Source organism: Acinonyx jubatus, chromosome B2 (genome assembly GCF_027475565.1).
Source record: "Acinonyx jubatus isolate Ajub_Pintada_27869175 chromosome B2, VMU_Ajub_asm_v1.0, whole genome shotgun sequence".
Classification (NCBI taxonomy): Eukaryota; Metazoa; Chordata; class Mammalia; order Carnivora; family Felidae; genus Acinonyx; species Acinonyx jubatus.
In genome coordinates this window covers 117,269,294-117,288,558 of record NC_069385.1, presented here as the reverse complement: position 1 = coordinate 117,288,558, position 19,265 = coordinate 117,269,294, and the positions used below count along the sequence as shown (strand labels likewise).

The 19,265-nt window shown below is 56.9% G+C and overlaps 1 protein-coding gene across 4 annotated transcripts in view; it reads right to left on the bottom strand.

Annotated features, from left to right (window-relative positions):
- Positions 1-19,059, bottom strand: part of GRM4 (glutamate metabotropic receptor 4) — a 116,410-nt gene extending 97,351 nt beyond the window's left edge. For 2 of the 4 annotated variants that reach the window (XM_053222923.1, XM_027057965.2), the window contains exons 1-2: positions 18,297-19,059; positions 6,475-7,372 (exon numbers count right to left, since the gene is read on the bottom strand). In XM_053222923.1, coding sequence (XP_053078898.1) covers positions 6,475-6,993 — 519 coding nt within the window. In that variant the 5' untranslated portion in view covers positions 6,994-7,372; positions 18,297-19,059. Of the gene's footprint in view, positions 1-6,474; positions 7,373-16,817; positions 16,961-18,296 lie in introns of those variants that run through there. The other 2 variants (XM_027057964.2, XM_053222922.1) reach the window with 2 other exon arrangements.
- Positions 19,060-19,265: the final 206 nt, after the last annotated feature.

Genomic DNA, 19,265 nt, shown 5'->3' with positions numbered 1-19,265 from the left:
GCCGTCTGCAGAGTGGTGCAGACCATGGCATCCCTGCTGGTATCACAGAGTTTGGGGGGACATGGGGGAGCAGACGCTTCACTCTCCATGACACCATTCAGCCAAGACTCCTGAGAGCCTACTGTGGGCCTGGCACCAGCCGGGGGTCCTACGGGTGCTGCTGAGGGTCAACTGGTCTCATCTGCTCAGTCCCCAGGCGGTAGTTCAAGAGTAGCCCTATACCTGGCTGGCTGGGTCGGTAGACTGTGCAGCTCTTGATCTCAGTGTTGTGAGTTCGAGCCCCATGTTGGATACAGAGATTACTTAAAAAATAAAATCTTTTTGGAGCCCCTGGCCGGCTCAGTCGGTTAAGCATCCGACTTCAGCTCAGGTCACGATCTCGCGGTTCGTGAGTTCAAGCCCCACATCGGGCTCTGTGCTCACAGCTCAGAGCCTGGAGCCTGTTTCGGATTCTGTGTCTCCCTCTCTCTGCCCCTTCCCCAGCTCACAATCTGTCTCTCTGTCTCCAAAAGAAATACACATTTAAAAAAATAAAATCTTTTTTTTTAAAAAAGTAGCCCTGTAGGGCACCTGGGTGGCTCAGTCAGTTAAGCATCTGATTTCAGCTCAGGTCATGATCTCACAGTTTGTGAATTCGAGCCCCACTTCAGATGGGCCCCACTTCTCTCTCTCTCTGCCCCTCATGGGATTTTTCTCTCTCTCTGCCCCTTGCTCACTTGCACCGCAGCCCCCCCTCAAAAAATAAAAAAAAAAATAAATAAAAATTTTAAAAATAGCCCTAGACAATACACAAATGTAGGTCTTATGTATACCCACAAAACTTCATCGCTGGGCACTGAAATTTGAATATCATGTGATCTTCCTGTGTTGTGATATATTATTCTTTTGATTCTTTTTCTTCAACCACTTAAATACCAAGACCATTCTTAGTTCATGGGTCATACAAAAACAAGTGGTGGGCCAGATTTGGCTCATGGGCCATAGTTTGCTAACCCCTAGTCTAGAGGGGGAAGCCAGCGGCAAAAAGGAAAACAAGCAAATATGGGCATGAGTACAAACTGTGATGAGTGCCATAAAGGGAAAGATGAGGAAACAAGATAGAATAACTGGGGCGGGGGGAGAGGCAGAGGGGAGGGAGTCCATTTAAGCTTAAGGTTGAATGAGAAGGATCTAGCCTCATAGAGTCAGGAGAGAACATTCCATACAGAGGGGAACGCAGGTGCAAAGGCCCTGTGGTGGGGAAAATAACACAGTGTCATGACGGACCATAAGGAAAATAGAGTGACTGTGTGGATTGCACCCAGGAGAGACAACAGACGTGGTTGGGCACCAAGTAGCACAGAGCTTCTGAGACAGGCAAGGGTTTGGAAGTTTGCATTTTAATCTAAAAGCAATAAAAGGTTTAACAGAGGTGAGTAGATTTAATTCAGCTTTTAGAAAGATCTCCCTGGCCACTGAGCAGAAGTCTGGCTGTGGTAGGCCCATTTAGAAGCATGGGGGGAAAAAAAAGAAGCAGCGGGAAGAAGAGAAGGTTTCTGCAATGGTCTGGATGAGAGGCCCCAGAGGTGGGAGGCCCCAGAGGACACATTCTGAAAGGAAAGCCTGTAGGGTTTCCTTGTAGAAAAAGGGTGGTCAAAACTGTTGCCAGGTTTTTGGCTTGGGTGCTGGAAGGATGAAGTGGTCTTCAAGGGAGAAGGGCACGCTGCGGGGGGGGGGGGGGGGTTGGAGGGGGGCGGTGTAGATGGACTGTCTCCAAAGCTCCTCCTAGTTGTGCAATGAAAACACTTTGAAGACACAAAGCCATATCGCCAACAGAACATCTTGCGTTATCTAAGCCACAAAGTCTCCCCAGGAGTCCTGGGCCAGGCGCGGAGGAGCTTAGACAAGCCAAGCCCCAAGCAGGCAGCATTCTCCAGAAACAAGCCACAAACCGTTACAGCACTTACAGCCCCACGTGGGTCAAGAGCATCACACAGCCAGGCTGGGGGGGTGGGGGGGTGCCCAGAAGGGCTAGTATGCCTCACCACTGGCCCTGGCCCGGTCTCTCTTAGGAACCTGGGGCACCTGCCCACCTCCACCCTCTCCCCTGCTCACCAGTGTCCCCTCCACCCCCTTTCCTGCCTTCCCCCTTCTGCCCTCCCTCCACTCTGCCCAGCTTCTTCCTCCCACATGCCACTGTTGTGACAGCGAAACAAAGCTCGTTATCTGAAAGTTAAGTTGGCTGCTCAGTCTTCAGGAAGACACAAGAGGCCCAGCAGATGGTGGGGCCTCTCCAGGATCGGCCTCAAAGGTCACCGTCTGTCACTGCCCACCCGCTCCAGCCTCTTCCACATCAATGGAGTCTCTCGTGCTGGTTTCAGGTCCAGCCACAAGCTGTGCAATGACATTTCCTGTGGGCTGACTGTGTGCCAGGCACCGTGCTAGGCCCTCCCTGGACATTAACTCCTAATTCTGTCACCTGGCCTAGGAGACCATTATCATCCCCATTTAACAAGCGAGGAAATACACAGAGGCACAAACAAGCTAAACAATTAGCCAAGATGGCAAGGACTGGCTAGCCTCCCCTTCTTCAAGCCTCAGCTTTTTTGCCTGCTGCAAATGAGGGCGGGACTCCGTGTAATGACTTCTGGATCCTTCTAGCCCTCACAAGTCTGCGATTTGAAAACTGCTTTCTTCTGAAGGCACTTAACATGTTCCTTCTCCCCCCCAACAACGGCTGCTCTCAAGAAAAGATCTTATTGGCTTATTCACCCTATGGTGCAAATGCCCTATATGGTGAGCGAACTCTGGGGGCATGAAGATTCAAACCCAGGCCTAACTGGCACCCACACCTGGGCTGTCCCAACATAGCACTACATAGGCCACATCCTCAGGCTTTAGGATGTCTTCCAAAAGGTATGCTTTACACCTATCAGTATTCCCTGTCTCCGGAAGAGAGCCAAAACGAGGATGAAGGGACAGAAAGTAAGGGATATAAGCTATCAAGTCAGATCCAAGACTACTCAGAGTCAGGGCTTCTGGTCCCCACAAAGGCCTGAGTCTCACTTCCAACCCAGTTTATTTGGACAGCAATCTGGAAGGAGTCAGGCCTGGGAGCTGGGGACCTGCCTTCTAGCTCCGCCCTGTCACTTAACAGGGGTCAGATTCCACCTCTATAGAAGGGGAGTTGGCCCTTCCAGCTCCAGTAGCTGGGAGGTTTGCTCACCCCCTGGCCCCGACTGCACCCCATTAGCTTTTCGCCAGGCAGGAAATCACCTCTAGTGTCCCCAAGCCCAGAGCTCCTCTCTGAACTGTGCACAGGAAATTCACCTCTTGGAGGAAGGGGAGCTATAATCACAGACTCTGGTGGAAGCTCCCAGCAGGCCCCACTTATTGGCCTTGGCAGAGCAGGGCTGCAGTGGTGCCCTTTGAAATAGACACCTGACACAGCTGCTGTCCCTGCCTGGGTGCCCCTCCCTCATGCTCGCCAGCCTGGGGCCTCTGCTCCCTTTGCCTCTGTAAATGGTTTCTAAGTTTCTCACCCAGCCTCTCATTTCTATCAGTTTAATTATTGAGGAGCCCTCTTGTCGCCAGCCTGGAACATTAACGCTGTTAAAAGGAACCCAGGGAATGCAGACCACAGATGACTGACTTCTTCTGGCTCGGTCCCCATCTCCGTGCCCTCCCCCTCCCTTCCCTTTTCCAACGTGTCCCTTCTGTCCCCCATTCCTTCTCTCCTCCCAGGTCTCTACCCCCGCCCCTGTCCCGTCTCTCTTTCTGAGCAGCCAGGGAGACTCCTGACCCTCTGCCCCAACCCATTCATCTCTCTGTAATTGGAGGAAGCACAGATAAAACTGAGGCCTGGGCCATGTTCACAGGTGACCAGATAGGCAGGGAAAATGAAACACTTGTGAGCCCCTGGCTGGTGATGCACTTTGGCCCAGGCACCCTCACCCCACCAGAGACCTTTCTCCAACCAAAGAGGGGTGAGCACAGAGGTCACAGCGCATTCCCATGTGGGGTCACTGGATGCCTCATCTCAAAATATCCATGTTTCCAAGAACATGCTCACCATTCTTGGAGCCTTTACCCTGTGTCACGTGACACCTCTCCACTCCTTTGATCCTCTCTACCTCCCTATAAAGTGGGCACTGGCTTGCCCCTGGGAGATGGCAGGGAGGCACTCACCGAGGTCATAGCCCCCAGGGCCCCATCAGGCTGTTTTCTAAAACATCCAGAGTAGGGGCGCCTGGATGGCTCAGTCGGTTGAGCATCCGACTTCAGTTCAGATCATGATCTCATGGATCATGGGTTCGAACCCTGTGTTAGGGTCTGTGCTGACAGCTCAGAGCCTGAAGCCTGCTTCTGATTCTGTGTCTCCCTCTCTCTCTGCCCCTCCGCCACTCACACTCTGTCTCTGTCTCTCAAAAATAAATAAACATAAAAAAAAATCAAAACATCCAGAGTCACCAAAAGTGTTTAATAAAAAGCTCCAATAAGGAAACTGCAGCAGTCCCATCTGTGGTCTGGCCTTCTCCAAGGCTGGGGGTCTAGGCCCCATCCAGACAGACTGACAAGGAGTCTGGGGCTTGTCCCCTCTGCTGATGACCAAAGTAGCCTCACCTCTCAGGCCTGGGGCAGGCAGGCTGAAGTGATGACTCAGCTAGCCCAAGCCATCACCATCATCAGGCCCTGGCCTGAGCAGCTGAGCCCGGCTTCCTCCTCCGCTCTGGGTCTCCACTCCTCAATGCAAAACAGGGAAGGTGGGAAGGCTGGACCAGGCCACCTATTCCCAAACCATCTACCAGGAATGACCTCAGGCAGCACAGCCCCCCAGAGGTTGTTCAGATTGTCTATTGCAAAGTTTCCTTCATCTTAATTCTGCATTCTTCGTAATGCATCCATTTGTTGGAAAATTAAGATAGTGTTCCTAGACAGTGTTTCATAAAACCACCAAGTAAAACCAACACTCCAGAAAGGCCTATAGGTGAGACAGCACAGCACATGGCCCCACAAAGTTCCAACCCCCACTCCACACTGTGACGGGACAACTCTAGCTTCCTTTCTTTACCACTCGTCCCCACCCCCATCCCCAACATGGTGACCTTCCATACCATCCACCCCCACTTCTATCCACGCTCCCCAAAATGCCCCCAAGTACGGATGCATCATGGGACTGGGCAAATGGACTCCAGAAAAGGTCCAGGTGAGAGAGCTTCAGCCTCAGACTTCCCACTCTGCATGGGCCCAGACAGCCTCTCTCAGCCCACTGCACCTAACTCTGGAGACTCTGAGGAGAGAAGGGGCCATCTCCAAAGGCTGAGAGCCTAACACCAGGGTGAAGGAGGGACCCAGCAGCTTCCTCTGGGCTTTCCTTCCTCCTCTTTCCTCACATTCTCCCTCCCTCTCTCTCTCCCTCCTCCCCCCCCTTACACACACACACACACACACACACACACACACACACACGCAGTCGCACACGCACACACAAACACACAGAGCAAACAAGGCAGGCTCCGAGAGCAGAGCGGCTCATAATTATTGGTAAAATGCTTGTAATGTTTTTCTCTCTACCCGGTAGCTTTCAGTTGTTTTAGCAGCTTAGCGAAGCACTTGGCTCCAATTGAATTGCAAATCAGCAGCTCTTGCCCCAGGAAGAGAGGAAGGGAGGTAGCAAGGAGGGGGCAGGGAAGGATTCCAGAAGAAAAGGGAGAAAGGTGTGCAAGGAAGAAGGGCAGGTGGAAGGAAATGAGCAAGGGAAGCCTAGTTCGGGGCCAAGGGCAACAGAAACAGAGACTGCCTGCTCCTTCCAGGCCCTTTCCCTGTCCTCATCCATTCTCTATGGGTTCCGTAGCCCAATGCCCCATCCAAAATATCAAGACACATTTTCTAACCATAATCTTGGGGTGGAGTAGGAGGGCCACACAGGGCTCTCTCAGCTACTAGAAGAAAAACATATCTTTCTTGGGAATTGCAATTATTTGAAAACAATGTCAAAACAAAAGTCTTGCTTTTTCTCCCTGGCAATCTCCAACATTTGTATTTCGATTCTATCTATCTCTCTCTCTATCTTTTACTCTCTTTACCTTTCTATCTACCTATATTTCCATGTATCCATCTGTCTGTCTTTATATATACGTATATCTGTCCTCCTAGCTCCTCCTCCCTTCTGTTGTTCAGCACTTCCTTTTCCCCTCTTGGTTCAGCATTCCCCACTGAGGAGTGCAGTTGATCAGGCCGCGTGTGCTGTTTCAGCACCATGGTCAGCACCACAGCACTGGGTCCCTCCCTGACACCTCCACTCTGCTGAGCCTAGGCTTTAACCATAGGACTGCCCCCAAATTCTCATATATTGCTCCCTGGGAAACATACTCTCTTCCCCAGAGTCCAGGAAGGAACAGGAGAAAGAAGCTGGCCAGGCCTGGCACCCTGGGTGTGGAGGGCTGGGGCTGTTGGTACAAACACACATCTGGGGCCAACCAGCCAGGCACTAACCTTGAAGAGACGGAGGATGTTGGCCACCATGATGGAGACTGAGCTCCCTGAAGCACCGATGACACCCACCACACGTTCAGGTTTGGTGATGATGGGTGGGCCGCCACTGCCACAGCGGACCTCCGTGCCATCCTTCTCGATGAGCGCCTGCACAAAGGTCAGCGACTGCTCGAGGGCATGGGTGTCCCTCGAGCAGGTGTCCAGAATGCGGGCGCCCAGCGTGATGTTGGGCAGCAGGTCCGGGTCATTGTTGATGCGATCCAGGGCAAAGAGCATGGCCTCCAGTCGGTGGATGCCCTTTTCCTTCTTAAGTTCTCCACAAGCCTTGCCCTCTGAGCCCCGGCCGTGCACAGGGAACAGGCCTCCCAGTGTGATGTCCCCATCTATGCGGATGGAATTCATGTGGGGGTGGCCCTTGGGCTTCCCCAGGGAGGAAGGCATCCAGGGGCCATAAAGGCTAAGGAGCAGGCAAAGAGGCAGCCGGGCCCACCACCAGCCCCAGCCTGTCTTCCCAGGCATCTCGGAAATCCCTAGAGACCCATGAATGGCGGGCCCCACTCCTAGCCTTGGCAGGCCCCTAGCCCCGCAGCCTGGGTGAGCATGGGCAGGGCAGCCCCCACAAGTCTCTCTGGGGCAGCTTCAGCAGCAGGGTGGCCAAGGACGGCCAACAGGGTAACCCATGCTGGTGCTCCTCGCCACTCAGGCAGTGCTCAGTTGCCGACACAGGCCATGCCCATGGGCGACAGGGAGTAGCCAGGGAGCAGCAGAGCTCCAGTCTTGGTCCCCACGTCCTGCAGGCCTGTTCTTGATGGATGAATGTGAAAACAGGAGAGTGCTCCTAGCTTGATGTATCTTGGCATCAAGGAGAAAACAGCTCCAATGCTCTCCTCCTATCAACCTTAGAAGGGAGAGAGAGAGAGAGAGAGAGAGAGAGAATCAAACAGAAGCCCAAAGAAGACATTAGCTATTCTGATCGCTCATCAGGAGTTTGAGAGAAGGAGACACTGGAGGTTATCACCACAGGCTCCACAACTCTGAACTTGGCTCTTGGAGCTGCTGCTCAACTTTGGTTCAAGTGGGAGAGCCCGAGGCAGAAATTAGGTCATGTTTGAAGACTTCTTAAGGCCTGTACCCACTGCCATCAGAAACCTAGGCATCAGAGAGCGCAATTCCCAGGAACAGCCTGGAACTGGCTTGGGCGGAAGAGAGGTCTTGCTCACCCACATGAAGGAGTAGCAAGAAACCAGTTTTGCAGGGCCCAACCCCATTTTAGAGATGAGGAAACTGAGGCCCAGAGCAAGAGAGCATTTTGCCCAAGTCACACAGGTAGTGAGAAGTGAAACACTGTGTAGAGCCCAGCTTCCCAGCTGCCAGCTCTGGAACCAGAGACACTCAGGCTCCTTGGGGACTCGGAGAGAGACCAGGAAAGCCAGTAAGGCCCCCTGCAGAAGAAATCAGGCTGAGAGCTGCTAACTCTGAGGGCCAGGGAGAAGGTGGGGCTGTTGGTTCCCGGATTCTCCTCCTCGAACAATGACAATTTCACATTGCCACCCCAGGCTGAGGGCAACCCCAGGGGCTCCCAGTTCAAGAGGCAAGCCTCCTTGTCATGTGCTTGGCCTCCCTCCCCCACCCTCTTTCTGTTGGTCTTTATCTCTCCCATTTCTCTGCTGCTCCTTCTCTCTCCCCACTTCCTCCCTCTGAGAGTGGGGCTCAGGTTACGGCCTGAGCTACTGCACATTATCATGATCATTGTCATTATTATTGTTGTTGTGATTAAATATTTATCTGCAAGGGTAGAAGAGACAACACCAGCTCTTCCTCATTCTCGCTGCTAATTTGGGCTAATTTCCCCTGGGGTTCCTTCCTTGGCCCCAGCCTCCCTCTCAAAGCCAGCAACCTCCCTCCCCTCAACTGAGAAGGCCACAGGGAGAAGAGCTAGAAGCTGAGTCAGGGAATGGCCGGGGGCCTCACTCTAAGGCCCCCCAGCCGCAAGGGGTTTGTCAGATGAAGACTAGCAAGCCACTTCTATGCCTCAGTTTCCCTAGCCATTTGGAAGAAGGGCTTGTGTTTGGATCAGGTTTTCCTAGCGATGTGGTCCCTGCATCAAGGCCAGGCGGGGTCTCGGAGCCACCCGTCCCCCGCTTGTAGTTCCCCCCACACAGGAATTACTGACTGTTCCGGTTCTGGGGAAAGGAGAGGAGCGAAGAGGGTACAGCACCCAAGGGTCCAGCCTCAATTCCTGGGCTTCTCTGGCAAGCGCCCTCTGGATCCTCACCTCACACCTGACCCCTCATCAAAATGCTCCCTCACCCATTAGCTCCTCAGAGGCCAAGAACACAACTATTAATTCTCACTCTGCAGGTGAACCGATAGCCCAGAGGCATCACATAACTCTCCCAAAGTCACACAGCAAGATGGGTCAGGACTCAAAGCCAGCACCAGTCATACTGGGAGACCTGGGGAAGCCTGCAAGAAATCTTCCTAATAACCACCCTCACCCATGAAGCTAGGATCCAGTGACTGAACACTGGGGGTCAGTGCTCGGAGGAAGGCTTAAGAGTGAAAGCTGTTAAAATGCGGGGAGGGGACGGCTACACCTGTACGGACCTGTCATCCTCACCTACACCTTCATGTGGGTGAGTTTAACAGCTCGCTTTCCTGGAGGGCCATGTGGGTACTAGCTGCTCATGCCAGGACTGGGCAATTCAGAAAAGAGAAACTGGAGAAGGCTTCAAGAACGCCCACAGTCTTGCCATCCCCTAGAGGTTCTCAATTTCAAAATCTCTAAAATGGAAGGCTTGGGGCGCCTGGGTGGCTCAGTCGTTAAGCGTCCGACTTTGGCCCAGGTCATGATCTCACGGTTTGTGAGCTCGAGCCCCACGTCAGGCTCTGTGCTGACAGCCTGGAGCCTGCTTTGGATTCTGTGTCTCCTTCTCTCTCTGCCCCTCCCCAACTTGTGCTCTGTGTCTCTATGTCTCTCAAAAAATTAATAAGTGTAAAAAAAAATTTTTTTTTTAATAAAATAAAATAAAATGGAAGGCTTGGAGTACGATGCAGTCTAGTGGCCATACTGCCCCTGCAGGCTATTCTCAGTTGTGACAATGATGGGAAGGAGTCACCTCCGGGCCTGCAGGCTATTCTCAGTTGTGACAATGATGGGAAGGAGTCACCTCCGGGCCTGCATCCATCCCCTGGGTGGGACAGCCCACACAATGAAACACTGTCCTGTCCAAGTGCTCTCTGATGCCCATGGAGAGATAACTTCAAATGACATCATACTGCCAAGTGCCAGGCACTACACTAAGGGCCTCGCTTACGTTTTCCCAGGTGACGCTCACGCCTCCGGGAGCTGGGCGGTATTCCTGTCCCCACCACACAGACGAGGAAGCCGAGGCTCCGAACCTCAGACAGTGGCCCACGGCCCAGGCACACAGCGCCACGCAGGCCCCTGCCCCCAAGCCCCCACCACGCCGGCCCAGAGGGGCTCTCGGGCCCTGCCCAGTCCCACAGCCTACAAGTTCAGGCTTGGTTTGCCTGAATTCAAAGTGGAAGGATTTTTGGCATCGTGACAGGCTGTGTGCCGAGGCCACAGCAGGGCAGATTCAGGCTGGGAAACCAATGAACAGCAGCTTCTGACGGTCAGGCCCTGCTCAGGCTTCCAGATTCTTCGTGAGGGCTCAACACCGGCTTCTCCTTGAAGCCCCAGCCCCTTCAGACTGAGTGATGTGCATAGACAGGCACATGTACACACACACACACATACACACACACACACACAAACATACCGGAAACCACAGACAGACACACATACACGATGGGGAAGGGCAGAGGCTGCATGGAGGAAGGAGCCCTCAGCGAGGAGAAAAACAAATACTTGCAGGGTTAGAATCAAGACCCCAAGGCCCCAGGCCCTGCCCCAGGCTGGCCAGACTGCCCTCCGGCTTCCCTCCACCAGCACTGGGCCCAGCCCCTGCCTAGTGGGCCCCTCTCCACCCCTCAGCCCTGCCAGGTCTGCCTTTTCTGAACATTTCCAAAGAGCTGGGCAAACCACCACCTCTTTTAGCCTCCCCTCCTTTCTTTGATCCTGTAACAGGAACAAGGGAAAAGTAAAAATACTCTGAGGGTGAAAGGAGCCACCAAGAGCAGAGGCTGGGGGTAGGGCAGGAGGGGGAGCGAGGCGTCCTTCCATACCCCACAGGGCGGCTCCATCTTGGGGAAGGGGGGCCACATCAGGGGAGGCTTGGAGTCCTCAGACCACACCCCGAATTCTAAAAGAGCCAGGAAAGCTCACACCTCAGACATTTTGGGGGGAGGGGATCTATCACTCCCCAAATGAAGTCACCAAGAAGGCAGAAGGTCTATGCCAGTGTGCCCACCCACTCCCAGTGGGGCCTCTTATTCTATCCTTCCCCACCTCTCTCTGCCAACCCCTGTATTCCCTTCCCCTCTGCCCCCTGCCAGATCTCTGGCCCCAGGCAGGCAGGGAGGGATGAGGAGTGGAGGGAAGAACACGCGGTCATCTCCGCACACAACAGTTCACTGGCCAACCGCATTTTTCGGAACATTCTCTTCAGGGAAAGGGGATGTGAGGAGAGCCGGGGAGTGGCTGCAGTGGACCCCCCCCCCAACCCAGCCACCCCACCATCTGAGGGCCTCTCTGCTATCTGCGGGCCTGCAGGGAGAAACTCCACCAACCTGCCTCAGTGACCCCTTCCAAGTCCTAACAAGCAGGACCCCATGCTTCCTCATGTCTAACCTAAATCCTTCCTCCCACAACCAGGGCCTGAGCCAGGAAGAACCACAAACCACGGAACAATGACCAGATCCAAAGAGACACACCGTGATTTACTCTGATTTACTTTTCACGAAGCTGCTTTTTATTCCCCCAAAACTAAGGAAATAGAATTCTCCCAAACACCAAAGTAAAGGGCAGAGTCAGAGGGACTGATCCTGCACTTTGCTTGGGGGGGGGGGGGAACACCTCCAGAGCGACCCATTCCTGCTTTCAGCCTTTGAGGGGACCCTCAAGCTGTGGCTCTTCACCCCTCCAGGCTCAGCCGGGAGACCCAGGCCCCCTGTCCTGTGCCTTCCTCTGAGCCATGCCTCCAGAGCTGCTGGCAGCCCCTTCCCCTCGGCCTTTCCATGGTCCCTCCAGCACGTTTTTTTCATCTCAATTCACCTTTGCCTCAGCAGGGCCCAGCCCAGCCCAGGTGCTCAGAAAAGCTGGGGCATTGGGAATGGATGAGTATCTCACATTTCCACAGGAGGGTCTGGCAGCTCTGGTCCCCGGCCGGAAAAGGTGAGGGGGAACCAGAGGCCTCCCCGCTCCTTCCTGTACCACCCCGTGCCCACAGGAGCCCATGAGGACCCGAGACACCGGACGGCAGGCCACCTCTGCGGCCACCTCTCTCCTATCCCCCTTGGGACCCCGCACTGGCCACACAGAGGTGTGCTTTGCTGGATGGTCCCCTCCCATATGGACAAGGCTTAGACCCAAGGAGCAGGTAATAGGAAGCTGCAACCCCCTTCCCCCCGCCCCCAATTGCACCAGCAACAGGCCCTGTGGTTTGATATCCGCCCGTGTGACTCCCAGTCTGTGGGGAAAGGTGGATGGTCAATGAGCTCCCTCAAACCCCCGCAGCCCAACCCTCTCCCCACAGGGACCACAACTGGAGGGGATCGTGTTGTACTCGTCTTGACATCTCTGCACCCCAGCCTGGCACAGTGGAAGTTTGGGAAGGTGAAGGAATGATGTGATGGGAGTGAATGATTCTGGGATCTTCCCACCCCCTCTCCCGGGTCATCAATTTCAATATTAATAGAAACAGCAGCCCTACTCCTAGATACTCCCTGAGCCAGGCCGCGTTCTAAGAGCAAGGAAGAGGGCACAGTGGGCGTCTGGGCCCCCTGCCCCCTTCCTTCCATGTCCCCCAGCAGCTCCAGCCCACCAGCCTGCATCAGGAACCCTCCCAAGTACAGAAACCCCAGATCTCATTCCACAGGCCATCCCTTCCCTGTTCCACCAAAACAGCAAGGGCCAGATTCAGAAGTGACTGAGACAGTGGAGAAATATATGTGGAAGGTAAGAAGAAAAGGAGGGAAGACAGGACGGAAGAGGAAGCATTTCCTTAGCTTAATGCCGACAGAAACTAAGGAGGAGGAAACTTCAAATCCATTGCCCGTGCTTCCCCCACTCTATGATTCCCTCCCTGTGACTCTCACCCTTCAGGTATCAACTGAGACCCTTCCTCCTCCAGGAAGCCTGCCCTGATTAGCCAAGTTCCTGTTTCTTCCTTCTTCCACATTAACACCTCTCTCTCTCTGTTGCTATTTGGCAATGATGAGCCTGGAAGATTTTAAGGGCCTGCATGGACGACTACCCTCATCTCTGTATACCCTGTGCCTAGCCCAAGGCTCAGAACACAGGAAATTCTCAATAAACAACAAGACACAGCCGGGTCCCTGCCCAGAGCCAGCAGGCAGCCCAGGGTAGAGGGGCTGCAGTGGACGCAGAGTAGGACTCAGACCTTGCACTGAATTCTTATAACCCCCTTGTGTGGTCAGGCATAGAATACAATCTGTTGTGCCATGACCCCTCAGTTATTCAACATCACGTTCAGATATGTGCTGAGCACCTACTCAGGTGCTGAGCACCTGCTCTGGGCTCTGGGGAAACTCCTGGGAGTGACAGACACCAGCACCTGCCCTGGGGAGCCAACATCCCACGGGGCGTGGGGGGCAGTGGCACAGGAAAGACGATACACGTACTACACAAAAATGTGTGGCACTTCAGGGAATCAAGGGGTTGTGAAGAAAACTAAGACAGGTAAGGGGGAGGTTAAGACCCAGGGGCTTTTTCAGAAAAAGAGAGTCAAGGAAGGCTTCTCTGAGAAGGTGGCACACGAGCAGAAACTCAAAAACAGTAAAGGTGTCAGCCATTTCCAGGAGAAAATTGCCCCAGGCAAAGAGTGCAAAGGCCCTGAACCTGTGTTTAGCACTCATTGTTCAAGGAACTGCAAGGAAGCCAGCTTACCTGGACGGCAATGGGAAGGGGCAGAGGTAAGAGAGGAGGTCAGAGAGGGCACTGAATATAAGATCAAGCAAAACCCATGGGGATGGAGAAATGGGGGCCCACTGAAGGGCTGTGAGCCCAGTGATAGGCAAGGATTCATGACAAGAGAAACCTGAGGCTCAAAAGGCAGCCGCCTGCTAAGGCCACAGCAGCTCACATCATTTGGAGGGCAAAGCCAGGCTATCTCATCAGACCTTCGTCCCACCGGTTCAGCCCAGGAAATGCCCAACCCTGACCTTCCCCCTCTCCCAGAACCAGAGTCCAAATCTCCTCCACCCACCAGATCCCACTTCCATGCAGCACCCCCGGCCTCTCCTTCCTGCCCCAACTTGCCCCACCGCCACCTGCCACCACCCTCCCCAGGCTTCTGGCACAATCCAAGTGGGCAAGTGTCTTTGTTTGCAGCTGTTGCTATTGTGGGTTTCATGGCTAATGCGGTTTCTTCCTCTCTCCTCCTTCTTCCTGTCCCCCCTCCTTAAATCAGAGCTCCCCCCCACCCCACTCCAGCACTGCCCCGGAAGGCTGGGTCCCATTGGCTTAGCAAGTCAAAGCCCAAACCCTACCGTCTTGCACAGCCATGAACCACGGCTGTGGGCGAGACTTCCATCCCTAGGCCACACTGAGGCCGGGCACAGAGAAGGGGCAGTGACACCCGCGAAGTAATCACTCACTAGAAACAAGAAACCAAGTCAACTCCCCAGTCTTTATTTCTATATTCAAAATCTAAAACTCACCCTGTAGCAATGACAGTGTTTTTACTAGAAGTCACAGCCCCAACCAGAAAACAGGTCCGGGGGTTAGTTTCTGTCTCCCCAAGAAGCAGAGGGGCGAGAGGGCTAAGCTTAGGGGACAGCACAGGACCCAACCTCCTGGTCCCCATTCGGGTGGCCCAGCCTGGGACCAGCAGCTGCCTGAGTTCTCCCAGGACTCCCAGCAACACAGCCAATGGGCAGCCAGTGCTTTCTCCAGAACAGGGAGGCCTAACCAGACTCCACAGCCAGCTCGTCAGCGTGGCTCAGCCCAGAATGGCATGGGTTGTCATTATGGGCTGGCATTTCCCAATTACCGCAGATAATATCTACCTTAATTGAATGGGGTCCAGATAATGTCATTATGCACCGCGTTCCCCAATTTATTTAATATACGTGTGTACACATATATTTATGCCTCACTGCTGCCACGAGATTGCTAAACGGTGAGGTTAATAATAAAACATTTCGACGGGAGTCATCAGCTTTAATTTAGGGGGTGATTTTTACTATCCTTGTGGTGCTCGTTTTTCCAAGGAGCCAAGAGAAACATGGACAGGACGGTAGAGGCTCTCTCAGGCCTCCAGGCTAGGAGGCGGGGTGGGCAGGGCTGTGGGGTAGGCCCGTCTTTTCCGAGCCAGTTCTGCTGATACCCTTCCCTCTCAGAAGCAGGCTGGGGCGGGGGTGGGGGAGCAGGGAGGACCTGAGGCAGAAGTCAGAAGTCCAGGAGCTTGACTCGAGGACTGGCGGGGGTGGGGAGATGGGGGGGGGGGGGGGAGAAGGAAGGAAGCTTGTCTAGAATGCAGAGTTACAAGCCTCCGGTTGGGCCCAGAGGCAGCAGGGGGGACACTGGGAGAGAGGCAGGGCAGAGAGGACGGACGGAGGCCGGAGACAGTGCACAGCCAAGAAAGAAACAGAGTTCCCAAGAGCCAGGGAAAAGGCAGCCTGCACTCTGCAAGGGCCAAAGGCAGTGAAATCTCTAAATTAATTTTTGATAGTCCCCTGCTAACTAGGGCACAGTTGACACGAAAACAAGCCCTTCTTGCTCTCCCCAGGAGCCGGCACCAGGCTGGGTGGGAGCAACAGAACACTGGCGTCCTTGGCTCCAGGCTGGCTGCCCACCAAGGGAAGCCCCTCGGCCTCCTCCTCCCTCAGGTGGGCCTGGACAGCCAGCAGCTCTTATGCCAGCCCCAGTGAGCAGAGCCAGAGTCCAGATGCCAGCTCTGCCCCCCCACACACACACACCTTCCCCGGGCAGCAAAGGCAGCTTCCACTCTGCAGAAGTGAGATAACCTTCCAGCCAGCAGCCAGCGGGCCCATCTGCCCAGGCTGCCAGCGGGGCCTGCCCACCGCAAAGTTAGGTTCTCGGCCGAGCAGGGGAGGACAGCAGGGTGGGCAGATGTCGTGGGGTGGGTAGTAATTAGGGGCTGCCGGCTCCACACTCGTCTAGGGGAGAGGATGCGTCTAACGGCTGTAATTATAAAGCTCAGAAACCCGTGGGTCCTGGTCCCATCCTTTCCTGCCAGCTGTCCCCCTGCAGCACGGTGGGTTCGGGTGTGGCCAAGCATCCTGGAAGCTGGGCTGGGGACCCTTCAGAGATTTTCTGGCCTGGGCCCATCCCCAACCCTGCCCGCCAGCACGCTCGCTCGCTCGCTGGCTCCCTGTGCTCTCACCTACCTCAGGATGCCTGCCTGCCGCTGTGCGAGGCGCTCCTCCTGGGGACGTCACGCCTCCAACAGAATGAAGCCGCCCAGACGCAGGGTGGGGGAGGAGGGATAAGGGAGGAAGACAGGAGCGGCCTACGCTAGGCCACTGAGGCCGAGAAAGCAGCTCGACTCCTGACGTGCTCCCGCCTCCCCTCCTCCCCCTCAGCCTGCTCGGGACCTGTTCTCGAAGCCATGCTGCGTGCCCGCCCCCCCCCCCCCCCCAGCCATCCCAGACATCTCTCTCCGGAGAATCACCACCAGTAGAGCATTCTTTGGAATTAAGCACCGCCAACTCCCTCTCTGGGCCTCTCTTAAATGCAAATGTCTCAGGGAGGGGTAGCCCTTGGCGGTGACTACATCTCAGAGGGTTATAACTTTCTGGTGTTTTTGTCTCTGAGAGGTTGAAGGTGTTGACAGGTGGGGGAAAGTTTATGGCTAAAAGACAAAAAGTTGGAGGAAGGTGAAAACAGTGGTCACTTAATTCATTTGTGGGCAGGCATGCCCATCCAAGGCTAAGCAGAGGCTTGGGGGCACCAACCCAGACCAAGAGTCCCCCACTCCATGCCAAGGACAGGACTCTGACTCAAGGCTAGAGAGGCCCTCCCAGAAGTGGTCCTCTGGGGGCACCAGGGAGGGAGACCAGGGCTCTGACCCCCACTCTCCCCTGCAGACAGGCCCTCTTCAGGGGCCCTCACCACTGGCCCCCAGAGCCTGCCCAGGAAAGGTGACCACACCCAGGAGCTTCTGTAGGAATTCTCTCTGCTACCTCAGGAAAGGTCACCAGGAAAGACCTCCCGGGGATCCTCACCTCTTCACCTCTTCGTTGAAGTTCTCTCCCACCCAGGCCCTGAGGCCTCTGGGGCGCTCAGGACGCAGACCCAGAGCCTGCGGCCCAGCTTTCCACATGGATCTCAGGGGGGACAGTGGGGCAGACCCAGCACACGTCCTGGGGGAGTGGGGAGATGGGAATTAGAACATCCTTCATTTCCACCATGAGCTGGCCCCAGGGATGTGAGGCTGAGGACCAGGCTGTGGAAAGGGGGTGTCCAGTATGGAGACTTAGAACACTGGCCGCCCTGCCTGCCCTGAGCCCCCACTGTCACCCCAGAATAGGGGACTACGATGGGAACACACACACAGTACTCCCACCCCCCACCCCGCCATCACGGAGAGCTTTCTGACAGATGACAAAGGTCAGAAAGACTAACCACGGCTCTAACAGACACGTGGATTCGGACCCCCCACTAGGCAAGCCCAGCCCAGTCCCGCAAAGCAGCTTTACCCGCACCCATGGGCAGGGATGGAGCTGAGAGGGGGTAAAGAGGCAAGGAGCCTCCTCTAAAAAGGACCTTAAGTCTGAAGGCAGGGGTGTCACTCGTGGCCTGGGGGCAGGGGGCGCTCGTACGTTCGGGCCTCAGGACTCCCTGCCGCCGCTACCGCCGCCCCATTTCAGCACAAACAGCCTCAGACCGCCCCTGTGCGGGGGCGCCACTCTCAGTCCGGGCCTCCACCTCCCAGCCCCGCCCCCGCGCGGGGAGGGGGCGCTTCCAGTTCCTGGGCGCCGGGGAAGCCCGACCCGGGAGGGGACCCCCCCTAACACACACACACACACACACACACACACGGGGCCTGGCCACCCGCCCCCGCCGGGGGTTCACCGGGGTCTTGGAGAGGGTCGGTGGGGAGTATCCGAGGAGAACCTGACCCTGAGGTCCCGGGGCCACGGGGAGACCCCAGACCCTGGAGCGCCGTCCCAACCCGCCGCGGCCGCGAGCGAGCGGGGACTCGGCCGGTGGCGAAGGTGGCGCCGGGGCGGCCAGGGGAGCGGGACGCGGTGCACGGGAAAGGAGCCGAGGCGCGCGAGGCTGGCGCTGCCCTCCCGCCGGGAGACGGCGGGGAAGAGGTGCAAATAACGCCCCGCGCCCCCGCCTGCCCTGCCCCTCCGCAGAGGGGGCGCGCTAATGCCGCCGCCCCCACCTGAGAGCTGGCACGACCCCCCCCCCCATCCGGTAGAACCTGACAGAACACCCCTACACGGAGACACTTTCCCCCAGGCCCGCAAAAAAGCCGCTGCCCCGTTCCCTCCCTCGGGGGCCTTCGGGGAGACCCTCCAGCCTCGGTCCCGCGCCCTCTAGCCCTGAGGGCTCAGATCCCCCGGCCCTCCTCCGGGCAGCCCTGAGCGCGGGAGCTCGTCAGAGGCCACCTCCCCGAGCCCCGATGTCCCCGCCGCAGCCCGCGCCCCAGAGGCCGGAGGGCACGGTCCCCTCTGCCGGTTTCCCGCGGGCCACAACTCACCGCACGCGGGCGAGGTCTGAGCCGCGGCGAGGGGTCGGTTGCGCTCCCGCCTGCCCCGGGGGCGCAGAGAGGCGGCGGCGGCGGCTTGCTGCTCGCGCTGCCCAGAGCCGGGGCCGCGGCGGACGGCGCTGACGCTGCGGACCGAGCCGGGCGCGGAGCCGCCCGGAGTCCCGGACGCGGCGGGGATGAGCTGGCGGCTGCCCGGCCGGAGCCGCCTCCAAGCGCGCGGCGTTCTGCTGCCGCTCCGGCGAGAGCGAGCGAGCGAGCTAGGGAGCGGCGGCCAGCCCTGCTCCGGCTCCGCGGAGCCCGGCGTCCGAGCCGAAGGGAGCGGGCGAGGCGGCTCCGGGGAGCGGGGTGCAGCCGGGGGCTCCGGGAGGGGAAAGGAGTGGAGCGGGAGCCGACTGGCGAGCGCAGCCGGCCGAGATGCGGGCGCCTGGCGGCGCCGCGGCAGCGGCAGCAGCAGCAGCAGCAGGAAAAAATGAGAGCGAGCGAGAGAGCGCGCTGGAGAGCGAGCGAGAGACAGGGGGAGCGAGGAAGACGCTGAGAGGGGAGGCTGCGGGAGGGGGCGGGAGCGCCCGGGAGCACGAGGGGGCGAGGGGACCGCAGCCGCTCAGCCCCCGCGCCCACTGCCGCTGCCGCACTCGAGAAGGCGCGAGCCCAGCCCGGCAAGTTTGCGCTGCAAGTGCGGGCCAAGCGCGCGGCGCTTCCGCCGGCCTTTTAAAGAGAGAGCACCTGGGAGCCCACCTCCGACCCCGCACCTTCGCCGCGGGAAGGCCGGAGCTCTCCAAGCGCGCCTCCACCCCGCCACACCCGCCCCGCGGTCTTTCCCCGCTCCCACCACGCCCCACCGGCGCCCTCTCCCGGAAACCCCCTTCCTTGCCCCCTCCCCCCACCCTACGGGTGTCAGCTCAGCCACCCCAGGACGTGGCGGGCGGGGCCCTCCTGACTCCAAAGGTCGAGGGGCAGGCG